At 34.4% G+C, this 19,615-nt stretch overlaps 1 protein-coding gene across 5 annotated transcripts in view; it reads left to right on the top strand.

The window, feature by feature from the left end:
* USP12 (ubiquitin specific peptidase 12) overlaps positions 1 to 19,615 on the top strand; it is a 92,101-nt gene that overhangs the window by 54,270 nt on the left and 18,216 nt on the right. For 2 of the 5 annotated variants that reach the window (XM_081307379.1, XM_081307378.1), the window contains one exon: positions 10,747 to 10,960. The exons of 2 other annotated variants lie outside the window; for them this stretch is intronic. In XM_081307379.1, coding sequence (XP_081163505.1) covers positions 10,747 to 10,960 — 214 coding nt within the window. Of the gene's footprint in view, positions 1 to 10,746; positions 10,961 to 15,575; positions 15,659 to 19,615 lie in introns of those variants that run through there. One more of the 5 variants, XM_081307381.1, reaches the window with a different exon arrangement.

Genomic DNA, 19,615 nt, shown 5'->3' with positions numbered 1-19,615 from the left:
ACTCATTTTCTTCAGTTCTAGAATATTTCTGATACTATTGTTTGGCTGATTTCCTCCCTGTCAATATAATTCCTTTGTGCTTTTTAGATGTCCTGTTAGTTGCATGTTGAAATGTTTAGACTTGATTTCTCCAGTTGCTTATTTTGCTCCCATTTTGATCATTTGCCTTTTTGTTCTACATTTTAGATAGTTTATTCTGCTTCCCCCCCCCCAACTCTGCACTTTTTATTTCTTAGAATGTTACTTTTATTTTTTAGTGTTTTGCAAAGGTGATGTTATTATTTTTCTCTGGATATCATTGCTGAGATTTTTGTTATGATTACAGGATTATTCTTGAGACCTCTGAGCTTTTCCCTGTTTTAAGCAGTTTTATTTATTAAGCTTTCCATAAGTTTTATTCATGTAGAAAAGTGCTATTCTGAGAAGCTGATTGGAGGCTTTGTGCATTAGGTTGGTGCTTGTTCAGCATGGGTTTCACTCTAGGGTAACTTCCTAGCAAAAAGGGCTTTAACAACAACAACAAAAAAATAGCTCCTGAGCTACTTTGTCCCCTTCCCTTTTCAGTACTAGAGACCATTTTTCTGAGGCTTTCTTCCCCTTCTGTTGGGAGGATTCCTCCACTATATGCCTAGAAGTAGCTTAATTCTAGGTTTTATTAATACTCTTTGCTGCTCAGTGTGTCTCTCTGCCATCCTCTGTCATGGAACCGAAAGGCTCTTGCTCAGCTTCTGTAGAGACTAAACCTACAATTGTCTTCTGCGGCACTGAAAGAAGGTTTAAAGTGGATTTGTGTTTTTAAGACACCTTTCACTCCCAGTTCCTAAGCCTTCAAGTGTCAATCTACTTTCTCACTTCTCTCCCCCTTCCAGGCACTTGGGATTCGTTTTCCCTCCTGTCTGCCTTCTACTGAAGTTTGCTGACCTCTGTAGTCTGTAGTTGTTTTCTTTATTGCAGTCTTTGGACTTTTGAGTTTTTACCTAATATCCCTTTACTATCATTTTACTGGGATTTCACAAGGAGTAGAGTTAAGTGATATGGTTTAAAATTTCTGTTATTTAACAAGAAGTCTGGCCTCTACTTCTAATGTTTAAATTGTTCATGCTTACAGATATGCTTATGAACAGAACTGTCTAGTGATCAAAAGTCTTATTTAAATTCTGGGGATGGCAAAACCCTCTCATTATTATTTCCCTGTGACTAACCACTTTTATTAGATTTAGACTCCAAAGCTAATATGTGTTTTAAATTGTACTAAATCCTATAAAACTCTTGTTTGAAATTTAATTGCAATTTTAATAGTGTTGAGAGGTAGGATGTTAAGGAGGTGACTAAGAGCCTTCATGAATGGATTGTTGCCCTTACTTTGGGAGTGGGTTGGTTATTGTGGGAGTGGGCTAGTTGTATCCTGATAAAAGGGGACATTTGGCCTCTGTCCTCCCTCTATCTTGTGTACTTGCTTGCGTTTTTGGCCCTCAGATGATGGAGCATGGAGACCTTTACCAGACGCTGGCACCATGCTTGGGTTTCCCAGCCTCTAGAACTAACAAATAAACGTCTTTTCTTTATAAATTACCAGTCTGTGGGATTCAGTTATAGCAGTAGAAAATAGACTAAGGTAGTATCCCAGAAGAGCTTATTTTCTTTGGAAAGAAATCAAATAGAAGAGCTTATTTTCTTTGGAACAAGAATACTTTGTATAACAAAGCCTGTTTAATTTTCTCCCATGTAAATATTTCAGTTTTCTTCATTTTATACCCAGCTATTTTTTTTACAGATAGCCTGAGAACAAGTAAAATCAATCTTAGAAATAATTAGATAAAATGAGTTCTAAGCTGATAAAATATTTTTCTGCTGTTTTTAACATATGAGCTCAGTATCACTGATGATCAGTAGTACTAGTACATTCTCATTAAACTGACATTCAGTAATACTAGTGTTAATTACATAAAATAAGGATTTTGTAAAAGGCATCCTTTTTATTACTCCCCATGGATCAGTCTATACAAAGGGTAGTGTTTGTGTGTTTCCAAAAAGCCAAGTAATAGTAAAACCAAGAGAAGCAGAGGGAATAAAGTTAGGAAGAGACAACCACCAGAGGAAACTTGATTTTCTTCCTCAGAGAGATTAATTTCATTTCACGATTTTTTTTTTTTTAAACCAGGAATTGAACTCAGGGGCACTTGACCCCTGAGCCACATCTCCAGCCCTATTTTATATTTTATTTAGAGACAGAGTCTCACTGAGTTGCTTAGTGCCTTGCTTTTTCAGAGGCTAGCTTTGAACTCATGATCCTCCTGCCTCAGCCTCCTGCGCCGATGGGATTACAGGCATGTGCCAATATGCCCAGCTGATTTTTTTTTTTAACAAAATATAATTTCTGGTTTTTACATCTTGTTATTGTACAAAATCCTGAGATCTCTCAGGACCATCTATTACAGATGGATGAGTGCCTTGAATGTGCTCAGAAAGTAACTAGTCACCAGAGGACATGTGCTGAAGTGGTAGTGGGATTAACTTTGATTTATACTGTCAGGCTTCTTTGCAATTGTGTTCTTTGCCTTTAACCATTTCTCTATAATAGTCTTTAAAAATTTTATCTTTTTAGTCGTAGGTGGACACAGTACCTTTATTTTATTTTTATGTGGTGCTGAAGATTGAACCCAGTGTCTCACGCATGCTATGGGAGTGCTCTTTCTCTGAGCCACAACCCCAGCCCCTCTATAAGTCTTTATTTTTCTGCTTCTGAATTATCGCCATGTTCTTTCTTCTCTTACCTATCCCTTTATTTGAAGGTTATCACACTACTTAACTCAAGGTTATAACTTTTTTCAGGGGAGAGTGCCTTAGTTAAATCAGAGGTCAACATTTTAAGTCATTTTCATCCTGTCCTTTTACCTGTCTGCCAAATGGCATTATAAACAATAACTGTATGTAGGTACTTTAAGAAACTTTGTGGTTGATCTTTTCTAACAACTGGATTTTGTTAAAGTAAAGAGTATATATATTTGTTTCATCAATCTGTTAATATCTAATTGTACATTTCCAGGCTTAATTTCTTTTATAAAAAGTATATACAGAAAGGTGGTGTTAAATTTGCCTGATTATATCCCTTTTTTTTAGCCAGTGAGTGGTAGGATCACTCAAAAGCATTGCCTTTGGGAACTTTGGGAGCATGCATTTGGGCAGTTTTGTTTTGTTTGGTTTTTAGTGGAGAGAAGAAAAGATAGTTATAGTTCAACTGACTTAGCATAAAATTAAATAGTGTTACTATGAGCATTAATGACAACCTGTTTTCCTTTAGTTTCAATTGCATGTGTTTTTATCTGGGAGGAATATTTTCACAGATAATAACTTTTATGGCAGCTAATTATTTTCTCCAGCTAATTCTTAATGAGTAGTAGTTCCTATATCTATTACTATTATTTATGTCATACATAGAGTGTAGTTTTCTATTGGTTTATCTAAGTTTTTTGGTACTGGGGATTGAACCCAGGGGCACTGAACCACATCCCTAGCCCCCCGACCTTTTAAAAAATATTTTATATAGAGACAGGGTCTCACTGTGTTACTTAGGGCCTCACTGTGTTGCTGAGGCTGGCTTTATACTTTTGATCCCCCTTCCTAGCCTCCTGAGCTGCTGGGATTACAGGCGTGCACCACTCACTGCTTATCTGTTTTCTATTAATATATTCAAATATTCATTAATATTTCTAATATTATTGGAAGTCAGAGAATAGAAATAGTAGTTTGGCTTAAGGACCTTTGGATAGGCAAAGGAACCTTTTCTGGCTGTGAAACATCCCCCTTACATGCCAGTTGTTTATATAGTTCTCTAAAGTTTTTGAAAACATTGCTTTAATCTGATAAGTCAGATTGCCTCCTTGTATCTGGTTAGTACTTGCAGACATGCTGTATGATATTTTGGTCAAGAATGAACAGCATACAGGTCAAGGATGGATGTTATTTATGAAATTAGTCCCAGGAGATTATAATGCAGCTAAAAAATTCTATTGCCTACCTAGCTACATCTGTGATATAATGCAGTACATTGCTTACCCATCCATGGTGATACTGGTTTTAACCAACTTATTGGCTGCACTGCTAACAGCATAAAAATGTAACCCACTATGTGGAAAATATAATACTTGATATTAAAAATAAGTTGACTGTTAACTGGTTTATGTACTACTACACTTTTAGTCATAATTTTAGGATGTAATCCTACTTAAACAAAAAAGTTGACAGTAAAATAGTATGCTGGATTTTGCTGGCAGCAGTCTCGTACATTTTGTTTACTTTGTCTCTTGATTGCATCAAGAGGCAACATCAGATGATTGACCTGCACCATCAGGGTCTGTGTTAAGTATGTTCTTTGGTGCTTGCATAGTGACAGAATCACCTGGCAGTGCCCTTTGCAGAATATATCCTCTGTGTTAAGCAGCACATGACTGTGTTTTAGTATAGTTGGCAGAGTGATTTGAACTATTTGAATACCCTTCTTTCATTGTTTTACTGTATAGTTCTTTATTATAATATTCTCATCCAACTAGGTCCCAATATATATGTATATGTATCTGTGTATGTGTATGTGTATGTGTGTTGGTCTCAGTAAATTGTTTTGTGAGGCTCCTATGGAATGTCCTCCTCCCTCCCAGAGGGTCTTTTGATTTTCTTCCCAGACCATGTTATAAAAGGCCATTTAACTTGAATTCCTCCTAGTCACTTGTTGGAGCAGGGTTCATTATGGAGGAGATAGAGAAATAAAATGAAGTTTTCTATTTGTGGTTATAAAGTTGATGAAGGAAATGTCTCTTGATTTCTTTTTTTTTTTTTTTGGGGGGGCATTGAGTTTATTCTCATCTAGTTTCTCTCCACAGCCATAGCCTACTTAAGATTTAGGTTGTCAGAGATCACAGAGAGTACCTGTATCAAACTCAGTGATGGATTTCTTGTCCAAGTATTCTGTCTGACTAGATTGAAATGTCACATCTGTTGCAGGGTCTGTGAAAGGGCTTGTGATGAACAGCCTGACGGAATTTGCATGGAGAAGTCAGTTTCCACAAGAAAGCATGGGGCAGCAGAATGAGTATGGGGTGAGGAGTTGTTCTTGAGCATACTGAAAGCCTAATTTTGGATCAGCTGCTCAAGTTTGGTCCACTTGGGTGAATTGAGAGTGGTGGGTTGGGGTCCAGCTTGGGGACAGTGGAAGAAGTTGCACTTCTTCAAAAGTGCAAAAAAAGTGGTTCCTATAATAGTTTTTAAAGGTCATACTGTTAACATGATGTTTAAATTGGTTGTCTCTAAGTGAAGTAAGATGAACCATTGGGTGTAGGAAGAAAATTATTAAGTTTCTAATGTTTGTTTTCATCTACAAATGATAGCTTAAGTTTTACTAATCAGACCACTGTTTTAAAATCTAAAACCCATGGTTTACAAACAAACATCTCAGTTTGATTACTCTCATTTAAATGTTAATTAGTAGAAATAATTTTTTTAAATAATAAATTTAAGATAAAACTTTAAATGTCATATATATATATATATATAGGTACCCAGGATTGAACTCATGGCCACTCGACCACTGAGCCACATCCCCAGCCCTTTTATTTCTATTTTATTTAGAGACAGGGTCTCATTGAGTTGCTTAGCGCCTCGCCATTGCTGACACTGGGATTACAGCATGTACCATCACACCCAGCTGATTTAATCTTAATTATACTCTTATATTTAAACATACGTAGTATAGTAGTACATAAATATTTTATAAATAAATACATTGTATTAGGGATATGAGCTCAAATAATCTTTCTGGTGGAGATATGATAAAAATATTTGTGGTGGTGTAATTTTTAAGATTTGGAAAAGGCAATTTGAAAGGATGAGATTGTATTCACTCATCAATTGAAAAATCAGTAGTCAGAAGCTGAGGATGTAGCTTAGTGGTATAGCATATGCTTAGCATATGCAAGACTCTGGGTTCAGTCCCAGGCACCCTGTCCACCTTAAAAAGATCAAAAAAGAAAAGAAAAGGAAGAAAGATGAAATGCCTAGAACTTGAGAAGAGTGGCAGCTTTTACAATTTACTTCCTCTGATTTTAAACGTGGCTACATCTTTGTTCTTCAAACCAGCTGAGATAACAAAGGATAGGTTTCAATTCTAAAGCTATGTCTTGTTTAGAAATGAGTAGAAAGAAAATCATTCTATACCTTTTGCACAAAAGCTATACATTTGAAAGATTTTTAGTTTTCAGGAACTTGAATGAAAATTAATATTAAAAAGCAAGGCAATTAAACAAGTTTCAAAATTATTAAAAAGACCGAAAGTTATCTAATTCTGGAGAAATAGTAGTTTCATTCTTTTTCTTTAATGGGATTAATTAAAGTAAGTAAAAGAAGACTATAGTAGTGGACTTAAGGGAATTGATTATAATATTACCTATTGCTTTATAGTCAGATCAGCAGGTTGTATGGACAGTAGTGCAAGGCTGACTTCATTAATCTGTACAAAATAGAGATTCCTTTTAATTTTTTCTTTCCCCACTTGTTGCTTATATTTTATGGGTAGATCATTCTTCACTATCATAATAGTTCTGATATAACTTTGAGTTGATATCTTTTGTTTTTATCTACCTACTATAGGAGTTAATGTTAGATTTCCCTATTTCCTTTTCTTTAATAAAGATGCCCAGATTATGGAAATTCTATCTTTTAAGACAGAACCAAAGTTTGTTGGTCATTAGATTCCTTAGGTTTATAATGTAAATGCTAAAAATTTTCAGATGAGCTTATACTATAAAATGGAAAATGGTAAATTAACTTTTATAAGCATAGATTCTTTTTTAAAAAATTGTTTTAGTTGACAGTGGATCTTTATTTATTTATGTGGTGCTGAGAATCGAACCCTGTGCCTCACACATGCCAGGCAAGTGCTCTACCACTGAGCCACAACCCAGCCCTATGAGTATAGATTCTATTGTAGCTATGCTTAGTCACTGGGGAAGCTTTATTGAAGTAATCCGGAGTTACCTGATCACCAATATCAGTAAGTTAGGATCACACACTTCTTTTAACCTTTCTCTAGAAACCCTTTACAGCATCTCTCTCTGAAACCAGTGCTTTGTTTTTTTTGTTTTGTTTTGTTTTGTTTTCCATTTTATTTTTTTTAATTTATTTTTTATTTATTTATTTTTTTATTGGTTGTTCACAACATTACAAAGCTCTTGACATATCATATTTCATACATTAGATTGAAGTGGGTTATGAACCCCCAATTTTACCCCAAACTTTGTTTTGACTAGCAGTGTGAATGTGAAGTCACACATTCTCATTGGGTCTCATTCTCATCTGGAGAGGTCATGCTCTCCCAAGTGTTTTCAAAAATGTCAGTAAGTCCTGCTTTCATTTGAGATTTCTATTAATACTGTACTTCTTACTGGGGTAGAGAGGTCTATTGGTTTAATATATGTGGAAGAAAACGTGTTCAGACAGGAGGTCATTGGAGATGCTTTTGAGGTTTTTTTCCCATGGAATTATTGGCTGTGCCTAGTTTCCATCTTCCCTCTGAATTTAGACTAGTTGTATCTTACATTTGCTATGAATTTGACACACGATGATACAGTCTACCTCAAAGATTAAACACTTAGTGCTCGCCTACTTCGGCAGCACTTACACTAAAATTGGAACGAGACAGAGAAGATTAGCATGGCCCCTGCTGAAGGATGACACGCAAATTCATGTAGCATTGCTTATTTAAAAACAAAACAAACCACTTAAAATCATTTTTTAGAAACAAAAGGCGGTGAGTAATGTGAATCCCCATATAAACCCATCAATTTAGCTTTAATGCTTACCAGTATTTGGCTAATTTCTTTATTCTCTTCCAGTTATTTCCCCCAAACCTTCAAGAAGAAGAATCCTAGTCATTTATGTCATTTTGGGCATAAGATTTTTTTTAAATTATGCTCTTCCAACTGATAGGGATGCTTTAAAATTGTAACCCTCTCATTCTCATATCAAGATTATCTCAAGGTCATCTAGTATTAGTGTACACATTCCAATGTCTTCTCTTGTCTACAGGTAATTTTTTTATTTTTATTTTATTTCATTTTTTGGTACCAGGGATGCTTAACACTGAGCCACATCCGCAGCCCTTTTTATTTTTGTTTTTTATTTTGAGACAGGGTCCAGCTAACTTTTTATAGGTGATTTGTTCAGGTCAGGATCTGGGTGAATCCCTCTCCCCCTCTTCCTCCTTTTTCTTTTAAATAGACACAATACCTTTATTTCATTGATTTATTTTTATGTGGTGCTAAGGATAGAACCCAGGGCCTCAAATGTGCTAGGCAAGCGCTCTACCACTGACCTACAACCCCCCAGTTCCAGGATCTGGGTAAATTCTGTGTGTAACTGTTGTGATTTGAATGTGATGTGTCTTGAGTTCTTCCCAGCCTTTTTCTTTGTCATAACTGATTTGTGCAGAAACCTGATCATTTGTCCTGGAACTATCCAACATTTTAAAACTTGGCCTACTCCTTCTTTGTGGTATTGTCTAGCTTGTTCCTCCATTATCTAAATTATAATACTAATTTATAAGATATTTAGAGAAACTTGATTTAAGTTTAGTTTTTTTTTTACGGTAAAGAGTATTTCATAGGAGGTTTATCACAAGTTACAATAAATTACTTATTCACTGCCATTTATGCTGAAATGCATTGGGGGTTGATCCCTCTGTTTTAAGGATCCCCATCAACCTTTAGCCTAATACTTTTAGTTAGCATCTGTTGATAATTGTTGCCTACTCCATTATTTATAACCATTTCTTCTCATTTTATTTGTTGGAATAATCCTATAAATGAGATTTCTTTCATTAATTATTTAGTGCCCCTGAAATGTGGTTCTTATAAAAAAGGCAAAGTAAAACTTGGATGTTTCTATTGCATATGATAGTTTGTAGCCTCTAATGGATACTAATGAGGGTTTATTCCTTTTTTCTTTATAATGGCATTTTAAATTCCTGGATCCATTTCAGTAATTTCTTTTGAGTGAAAGTTAATTCTTATATTCATACAAATAGATCCCAGGCTAATCCTGTACATTGTGTATTTCTTGTCTTAGATACCATCCAGCCATACTCCAAGGCATCCTGGTTCCTTTAAGTAGGAAAAAGTATTCAGAGATCACAGTCTGGGTGAAGGGGAAGCTCACTGCTTCCCTGCCTGTCCTTCCATTGGATAGAGTTTGAAAGCACACATGCACACTACGTACACATTCACACGTGTGCATGAGTTTATATAGATATTTCCAATTTAAATTTACAGGCCTTTCACTTCTCTGATTGTTATTACAGTATCTTTTTTTCTTTTATATTAGAATGTTTGGCTCCTAAGGGTATAAACATAATTTCTTGCTTACTTTATTCTATATGTATTTTAATTTCCAAATGATGGTATCAATAGATTTCTTTGTGGTTCTTTTTATTCTTAGATGATATCTTTTGGTTTCTTATATTACTGCTTGTTTTCTCTTTTTTATTTTTTTAATTTGTTCTAGTTAGTTACATGACATTAGAATTCATTTTTCTACATTGTTACTGCTTATTTTCAATTTTAAGAGGCCCACCCCTCCCATTTTGTACTAGGGACTGAACCCAGGATACTCAACCACTGAGTCAGTGGCCCTCCTCCCTTCCTCCTTTGAGACAGGGTCTTGCTAAATTGCTTAGGGCCTCCCAAGCTGCTGGGATTACTTGTATGCACTACTGTGTGGGCCCTCCTCTTTTTTTCCCCTCTGATATGGTTTCTTTCTTTCTTTTTTTTAAATAGGGGTACCTAGTAAGCTTTTTGTACATAAACACTCTACCACCGAGCTACATCCCCATCTTGTTGTCTATTTTTTTTAACTTTATCTGTGATCTCACTCTGTAGAAATTATTTGAGAATTATTTTGTTCCAGTTTTAAAGTGTTCCTCAAGTCCTCATTAATTGACTTTTGAGTATTCTATTAACTGATTTTTGGAACCAATGTCTCTTAATACGAAAAATAAGGGTAATAAATACTTATCAGGCTATGCTTTACTTTATAAGGTGGGGTTAACCCTCCCTGCATTTTTAAAGAGGAGGAAATTAAAGTTCAGTAAGATGTAGAGACATACTCCCCTTAGATAGATCCATAGTTCAGGTTTTAACTGATGCTTATAAAGCAAGAATCATGCAATCTGACTTTTTAGTGGTTGTTAGATTGCCAGTTGATGACTTTTCAACATTTCAAGGGATCTTGTTAATTTTTGTTTTATGTTTTTGCTTAATGTATTTATTTTGGTTGTGCCTCAGAACTTAATAGAAAAGTCTTATTTTTTGTGTTGTTCTTAAAGAATTTTTATGAGTTATTTAAAATGTATAATATATAAAATGTTTAGTATGCCATTATAACAATGGGAATTTAAGGAAAAATTAGAGTCCTATGCCCTAATATTTGTTCATAACTATATAGTGTTTTAAATCAGTTTTCATAGAGTCCAAGTTTATTGCATATATTTTATTTCACTTTTAACCTGAAGTCGATGCCCAAAGCATCTATTTAATATTAAAATGGCTAATTTGCCAAATAATTATTTCTATGTTTTCAGATATTTTTATGTGGATTTTAAGTTCCCTTTCTTCCCCTTTTGTTCTAACTAATCATAGAAAAATTCTTTCTCTTGAAATGCATTGCCCTAAATTTAACTTTTTTTTTTTTTCCTCGTTCTAGTTTGGGAATACCTGCTACTGCAATTCAGTTCTTCAAGCACTTTATTTTTGTCGGCCATTTCGGGAAAAAGTTCTAGCATACAAGAGTCAGCCTAGGAAGAAGGAGAACCTTCTTACTTGCTTAGCAGATCTCTTCCATAGCATAGCCACTCAGAAGAAAAAGGTTGGAGTAATACCTCCGAAGAAGTTCATAACAAGATTACGGAAAGAAAATGGTAATTCTTCTACTTCTCTATATTATTGCTTATATAACAGGAAGGCTAAATATAGCATATCTTAACCCACGTGTTTATTGAGCATCATCTTTATGCCTGACAATATATTGCCATTGAGGAAACAGAGGTGATATCCTGTCTTTAAGGAGGTACTAGTTTAATGGAAGAAATAATTTCACAGTAATTAATATGAGGTGTACTTGGCATTTGAAAGTGTGTTATATAAATATAAAATTTCATATGTCAGGATACTTTATCTTTTCTGCCTACTTGGCTTTTCTATCGAGAATGAAGTTTTTTTCCAGTAGGATTGTGATTTTTTGTGTGCATAGTACTTGCGTATCATTAACTCATGTGATCTATTCAGTAATTTTAATACATTATTTTCCCACTGTAGCCAAGGGGGAAAAGTACAGAAGCCAAAAACTTGCCAGAAGTCAGGGAAAGGAGAGAAAATAAGAACTGAGAACTTCTGGTTAAGTTTTAATCCTTCCTCACTTTTGAAAACATTTACTGAGTAAGCTTCACCTTTGATTTTTACAAGCCTTTAGCTTAGATATTGCCTTATTTTCCATGAGGTATTTTTTATTTTGAGATTGTAGCAATTTTTATTTACTTAATCCTGCTTTTTTGCATTTTTTCCAAATATTAAGCATTTGTATTTTTTAAAAATTCTTTTTAGTTTTATATGGCAGTAGAATATTTTAGTTTACTTATATGAACATGGAATACATTGTATTCTAGTTAGGACCTCAGTCTTGCATATGTATACACGATGGTGAGATTCACTTTATTATATACATGAGTTTTTAACTAAGGCTCAGAGAAGTGAATCAGTTTGTCCCAGGTCATAAAGAGTTAATAAGTAACATATCTAGTTTTCACCTTATTCCTAATAAGCCTAGTATTCTATCTCCTGGTATGTTGCCTCAAAAATTCAAATGGAATTTAGATAATTTGGAAATCTGGGTTTTGTTTGATGTAGGTATTTAAGTCATGTAAAAATAAAGTCATATTATTAGATTGAATTGTTTGATATCATTAGAAAAATATCCACAGAAGTATGAGATGTGTTTAAGATTGATTATTAAATACATTGATGTGTAATCTTGCCCTTAAAATAATCAGCTTTACTGATCATTATCATGTGGATTGAGATAAGCCTGAATCATATCTGGTGCCATGAAATACAAGACCCTGAAATATGACATATCTATAGACTATTATAGGCTTATTATATAGGCTTTATTCTGATATGCATTAAAGATTTGTACATTTACACATACACCCTGTGCAAATATATAACAATTGATTATTGCTCATGAAACCACATCTTTTTCTGTAATGAAGAGAAAATATGTTTACTTTCTTAGATTACATACAGATCTATAGTAGTATCTTGTTTTCAAGAAAGCCAAAAGCAACCTTTTGGAATGTGATTGAGCAATTCCAGTCCTAGTCTTTTTGTCTATGTTTGTATGAGATATGAACCTTTAAAGAATTTATCCTGAAAATTATTGTGCATATAAGTTGAACTTGACATCTCGGTGACTCTTAGTAATTTAGAAATGTTCAATATCAGAAGTTTGTAACTTAAACAGAATACATGTTATTTTCCTTTTCATTTAATAGAATATTTTTCTAGCCCATACTTATTAATCTACTGGATATGCTTTTTAAATGTATAGTTTTTTTTTCCCTCCTTCTTTGTTTTAAGTTAGACTTACTCGTGCTAAATACAGAGTTCAAGTTACTGTGTCATGTGTGTGTTTCCCCGGGCCCTGTGCTGGATATTGAAACCAGAATCTTGCCAATGCTAGGCAAGTATTCTGTAACTGAGCTTTATATTCATCCCCTCAAGTTACTGTGTTTTGAATTCTATGCAGTTATATACTTAGGATTTTATATTTTCTTTTCAAAATGTTTTTTTTTAAAAAATTTATATTTTTTAGAAGTAGTTGGACACAATACCTTTATTTTGTTTATTTATTTTTCTTATGTGGTGCTGAGGATTGAATCCAAGGCCTCACATGTGCTAGATGAGCACTCTACCGCTGAGCCACAATCTCAGCCCCTCAAAATGTTTTTATAGTGTTTATTGGTTCTTAAATTTTTTATTGGTGCCTTATAATAGTGAGATTCATTGTGGAATATTCCTGTATGCACAAAACTTAATTTGGTCCAGTTTTATTCCCCAGGATCTCCCCTTTTCCTTCCCTCCTCTCTTGCCCTGTCCCCTTCCTCTACTCTACTGATCCTCCCTTCTATTTTCATGAGATTCCTTCCCCTGCCCTCTTTTTTCTCTATATCCTCCCTCTAGCTTTCACATATGAGAAAAAAACATATACAACCCTCGACTTTCAGAATCTGACTTATTTTGTCTCTTTTATGGCTGAATAAAACTTCATTGTGTATACATGCTACATTTCTTTATTCATCTGTTGACAGACACGTAGCTGGTTCTATACCCTGGCTATTGTGAATTGTACTGCTATAAACTTGGGGATGCATGTATTGCTATAATATGCTGACTTTAACTCTTTAGGATAAATATTGAGGAGTGGTATAGCTGGGCATATAGTAGTTCCATTCCTAGTCTTTTGAGGAACCTCAATACTGATGTAAGTGTTCCTTGTTCCTCAAGTTTATTCTAATAAATAATGGAACATTTTTTCCAAAATATTCTTTTCCAAAAGTGTTTTTTTTTTTTTGTATTTAGACAGAATGAACATAATACAATAGATTGCTTAAATTTTTTGAGTGAAACTAATTCTAGAATAAATATTAATTTATTCCAAGCCCATCTTCTCATGAGTTTTTTCCCTTAATTTCAGAAATAATATTTAGTAGAAAAGTATTTTTGTTACTATATATTGCTAGCATTTGTAAATATGTTTTGAAATATATTATTTTTTTGGCTTTTGAACTTTTTCCCTGAAATTGTATAGAGAAGTGCGTACAAATCAAAGAGGATTTAATATATTCTCCATTGTGTCTTTCCTTTCATATTATATTTCAATCTGTAAAAATGTTATCTATTTTATTATTTAACACCAGCCGACTGTTGGATAGTTTTTCGTAAATCATTATTTCCTTCCATACTGTGTTAAAAAAACCTTTGATATCCTTTGGAAAGAAACAATTGTAATTTCTGTTCATTAATGAATTTTGTTTAAAAAGTTTTAATGCAGCATAAGAAACTGTTGAACAGTATTCTTCCATTCTGTGTGAAACACTAGCTTCACAACTGTACCATCTTGGATGATGGGATGGTACTAGTTGATTGATTAATTATTACATATCCATTTTCTGTTGTGTGCCAGGCACTGTCTCTGCATTACCGATATAGAAATAAGCCATCAGGGAACTGACAGTCTAGTGTGGAGGAAATCAACAGTGATGTTATATAGTGTGTCATTGTTAGAAAAATAAAGCAGGGAAAGGGTGTGGAGAAGGAGGGAGTGGTCTATATAGAAGTGTGTGGTTGTGAAAGTTGTCACCTCTTATAGGTGACATTGGGATTTGAAGTAAGAAAAAAGCCATTTGAAGATCTAAAATAAAAATGTTATCTTTAGAAAGAACAGAAAGTGTAGTAAAGGATGGCTTGACAGTTAGCGTGGTGTGACTGGAGTAGGATAAAGATGCAATGAGAGAGAAGGGCAGAGACTTAGAGCTAGGGTTTTATTTTGAAAGACATGGGAAGCCATTAACAGTTCTGAACAGGTGAGTGATAACGTCCTGATTTGCATCAGGAGAAGATCCCTCCAGATGGGAAAGGGTGGGCATGAGCAGTGTGATAGCAGAAACAGGAAGTCTAGCCAGAGGCTACTGTATTAAAGTCATCTGTTTAGAGTACTTCTATAGGCTCTGCTGTTATTTTGGAAGAAAGAAAAACACAGGTGGTGATCTAATTGTGTTAGCTAGAGTTGATTGCCAGCTGGACATTTAATTTAGAGTTATTTAAAGTGGGCTTCAGAATCATATCAATTGGAATTTATAGCTGTGTGCCCCTACACACTAATTTTTGGCAATACATGTAGTTCAAATTGTTGTTTTGGGTCAAATATGTCAAATATGCTTGTCTCATATCATCTTAACTGTCAACTCCTATTGTTTATTCATTTGTTCATTCAAAAATTGTCAAGCACATCTTAATACATGGCAAGTACTATGGTAAGTGCTAGGTATATACCAGTGCATGAGATAAAAATGATTCTAGTTCTTAAGGAATCTGCACATGTATGTTTCGGAGCTGTATCTCTGTAGGAGGGGTACAGATCATATGGGTTACATCACACATGCAAACACACACATATGTCTTGGTCTTCCTCAAATGAGGAAATATTAGTCATTTATAAATAACACCTATAAAATAGATTTGAGTAAATAATTTATTGTATGTATTTCAATAAGTTCTTTACCCCCCCAATTTTTTATGATTTATAGAGTATTGTGTAATAGAAGCTATAGTTATTTCAGAATTATGAAAAAAAATCTATTTTTAGGCAGTGACTTAATTTATTCTTTTGCATTAATGTTGGAGCTGTATCAGGATTATAAATGGTTTATAATTATACATTTATTTAATAATGAAATTGTCTGTCTCTCCTAATAGACTGTCAGTTCCATGACGAAGGGAACCCATTTGTTTTTGTTCACCATTGTTTTCTCAGCATATAATCCAGTTCCTGGCACATAGTAGGTGCTTACTAAATACTTGTTGAATGAGGGAATGAATGAGTGAATTGGTTTAATTTACCAAAGCAATTTTAAAATCCATCTTTCCCATTATGCTCTTTAGAGTAGAGAGCCAACCATAAGAAAAAATTAAACATAATACCATTGACAGGGGTTGTTACAAAGTCATCATATTGATATTTTGATTTTTATATTGTCCTAGTACTTGTAAAGCTATCATGTCTGCTTTCAGGCATTGCAATATTCTATTATATTGACTATGTTTACATAAAAGGACTGTAAATTACTTAGAATCACCTCAACAGAAGTTTAAAGAAAATTTTCTGATTTACTTTGCATCTCATTTCCAGAGATTTCAAGTCAGCTGAGGTATTTCTGTGGATATGAAGTCATTGTTCTAGAGCAAAGGAACACCCTCCTAACCCCCCCCACACACACACACACATACACACCAGGGTAAAACCCCAGAACAAGAAACATCTGTACCTTTTACTATACCCTCTCCCCCAAAAAGGCATTTATTTTTTAAAAAACACATATGTATGCTAAAATGATTTTTTAACAGAAAAATTAAGCTGTTTTAGATTATGACATTGAGCTAGGATATTATTATAATGTAGTGAATTAATCATCACCAATTCAAACTAGGGGCCCCAGGAGTGCTTTCATAAAGTCTTTTACTAGTCCTCCCTCATTATCTCTGGATTCTTCCATGACTTTCAGTTTAGTTTTACTTTTCTTAAATCCTTTATCAACTCTAGCACGATTATATGTTGGTCTTTATGACGGAAAGATGAAGGTGTACTTAAGGAAGCTGCCTTAAGTTTAGGGCATCAGGATTACTGGAAATTAGGCCCTCAGTAGATGGTGGGTGGGTTGGCAGGCAGATGGCCTCAAAGAAAAGAGGACCAAGGGTCACAATATGGCCAGATCTTGTACGCTGTTCATTGATGGCAGAAGTGGAACAATTTTGAAATGGTAGCAGAGAGCTAGAAAGGTTCAAGAAGGTTTAGAATGTGGTTCCTAGAAGCAGCAGAAAGTGTTGAGAATGAAGAAAATCCCAAGGATGAGGAAGAAAATAGGGTGTAATAAGTAAATTAGTATAGTAGTGGATAGGAGATTGAGATTGAGGATTGAAGGATTTATTATTTTCAGGAAGGGAGACTTATTGCATTGAGAAACAAGGTTAAAGTTGATTGTATTCCATTTTCTGAACTTTGGTCTAGACCTTTTCATGGTGGAACCATCTGAAGGTTCTAAGCCTGACAGATTGGCTTCAAACAGGTAGAATGGACCACCAAGAAGGTTTGCCGAGCTAACAACCTGCCTCACAGTGTTGGCCGTGGTAGCTACAATGGCTTTTGCTGTGAGCTGGGATTGGAGAATGGTAGCACAGAGCTTTGGATTTACTATCTCTCATGGGAAAAAACCAGTGGACACATAGTATACCAGATTCAAGATCAAATAAATATTAAGTCCACATGGGCTGAATTCATAGGCTAAAGGTAACAGGGAATTTGTTTAAGGCTAATGGAATCCTTAATGCTAAGCTTATAGCAGGGAAATTAAGTGTGGCTCCAATTATATTGTTAGGGTGTTTGATTTGAGAGCAGAATTTGCGGCATGAATTTTGGGTATGTAAATGTAATGAAATAATAAACAAGAAAAGTTTATGTGGATTTTACCATGCAATGTAGGAGATGTTTGTTAGGGAAAAATCTTTGGTAGGATCCATGAATCACACTTTTATTCTTTCACAGTGAAATTGAATAAGGGGACCTGACTTGAACCAGATAGATCATAAAAGAAATGGTGCAGACTAGACAGATGTAGGAATGATTTTTTAAAATTGAGAAAGCGTAGGAAGTAACTGGATATGAAGAATGTGCAACAGGCAGTGATGTTGAGCAGGAAAGTGGACATTTTGTACAAAAAGCCCTTGTTTATTGGTGCATATGCAAATAATAGATGCATACATTCTTTTAGTAAAATCTCTGTACAGCAAAATAGAAGTTCCTGTGGATGCTCTACCCCTCTCTCCCAACTCCTAAGTTTCCTCTTCCTTAGAAATAACTTGGTCCTGGTCTGGGGTTGTAGCTCAGTGAAAGAGTGCTTGCCTATCATGTGGGAAGAAGCCCCGCCCCCTAAAAAAAAGGAAAAGAAAAAAGAAAATTTGATCTTAACAACCCTTTTTTAATGCACTTTAAAAAATGTGTGTGAATATATATATGTTGTCTCCAAATAGTGATAGTTAAATTTTGTGAAGTCTTTTGGTTGGTTATTTTGCATAAATGGGGAGGTCTCTTACACATTTTCAGCATCTTTGTTTTACTTAATATCTTAGAAATTTTGCCATATTAATTCATATAGAATGAACCAACCAACCTACCCACCCACCCATCCTTCCATCTCTCTCCCTACTTCCCTCCCTTCCCCTCCCTTTCTCCCTCTTTTTGTTACTGAAGATTGAATTCAGGGGCACTTTCCCACTGAGCTACATCACTTCTTATTTTTTGAGATAGGGTCTTGCTAAGGTGCTGGGGTTGGTCTTGATTTTGGCAATCTTCTGCTCAGCCTTCTGAATTGCTAGGATTGTAGGCTTGTGTTACTGTGCCCATCTATGGAACTACTTTCTTTTTAACCATTTCTTAGTATTTCCTAACCAAATTATACCATAATTAAAACCATTCTGTTGTTAACATTTAAGATATGTTGATACATGCACAGATATTTACTTGGCACTACTATCTAGGAGAACTAGGTTGCATTCTGTTAAAAGCATTAATTAAAACTGCCCTTTAAAATATGCTATATTAAGTGACAGCCGCAGTAGTAGTGGGTGAGAATGTTCATTTCTCCTCATTCAAGCCAGCTTTGAACAGTAAGTCATTTTAGTAAGTTACTTTTTATTTTGTCAAAGTGATGGGGAAAATGATTTGTTTTAATTTTTATCTCTCAACTACTTGTCATATATTATTTGGGCATTTGTATTTCTATTCTGAATTGCCTATCTTTTCCCTAGTTTTCGCTTGTCTTCATTTATGTTGTCTTTGCCATGCAGAAGCACTTAATTTTTATGTAGCTGGTCTTTCTGTGTCTTAGATCTGTTCAGTATCATCAGCAATAATAATAGCAATTGCTCATGACCTTTGAATACTTACAGTGTTGTGTTCTAAGCACTTTTAATCGTCATAACAGCCGTGTGAGGTAGGTACTATTATTAGCCCCAGTTTTTGGATGAGAAACTGTGGCTTAGGGAGGTTCAGTAAATTACCTACGATGTAGATATATGTAGAGATAGAACTGCAAGAACTACAGTACCACTCCAAATAGTGTTGCCCTAGCATCTGCACCTTAAATTGGTATTTTTAAAGTCTTTTTGATATCAAGATTAAAATTATTATTTACTTATTTTAAATATACCTCTCTAATTAATAACTTTTTACTTGTTCTCATTTATACGGTAATTTTGCAAAGGAAGATGGTGTCCTTATTTTATAGGCAGGATAGGCAAAGGTTGAACATTTTCTCATGTTTCCTGACCTTTTGAATCTTGTACAAATCATTGATTTTAAGCCCTTTTTAGTTTTCTTTGGTATGAGAAATTGTTTTCTATTGCATTATGGAAGATTTTCATAATTTTCAGGTTTCATTTTTTTTAAATTTCTAAAATGATTTCTAATGCATAGAACTTAATTTTGTGCAGTCATATCTGTAGCTCTTTTAAAATGTAATTTTTACTTCTCTTTGCTTTGACTTTCCCTAATTTTTCTTCTAAATTATATGTGCATTCATTTAAACAGTATAATTTTAGTCCTTCTGGAACTTACTGTGTTCATTGAAGATCTAAAAATTTCCTAAATAGGTAATTTTGTTTCAATGCAATTCATTTAATAATGCATAGGTGTTCTTGTTTAGTTAAGTTAGGTTCACACTGTTCATTAGTACACATATGTT

Source organism: Spermophilus citellus (genome assembly GCF_964194105.1).
Source record: "Spermophilus citellus genome assembly, chromosome: 1".
NCBI lineage: Eukaryota > Metazoa > Chordata > Mammalia > Rodentia > Sciuridae > Spermophilus > Spermophilus citellus.
This window is presented reverse-complemented; position numbering and strand designations above follow the sequence as displayed.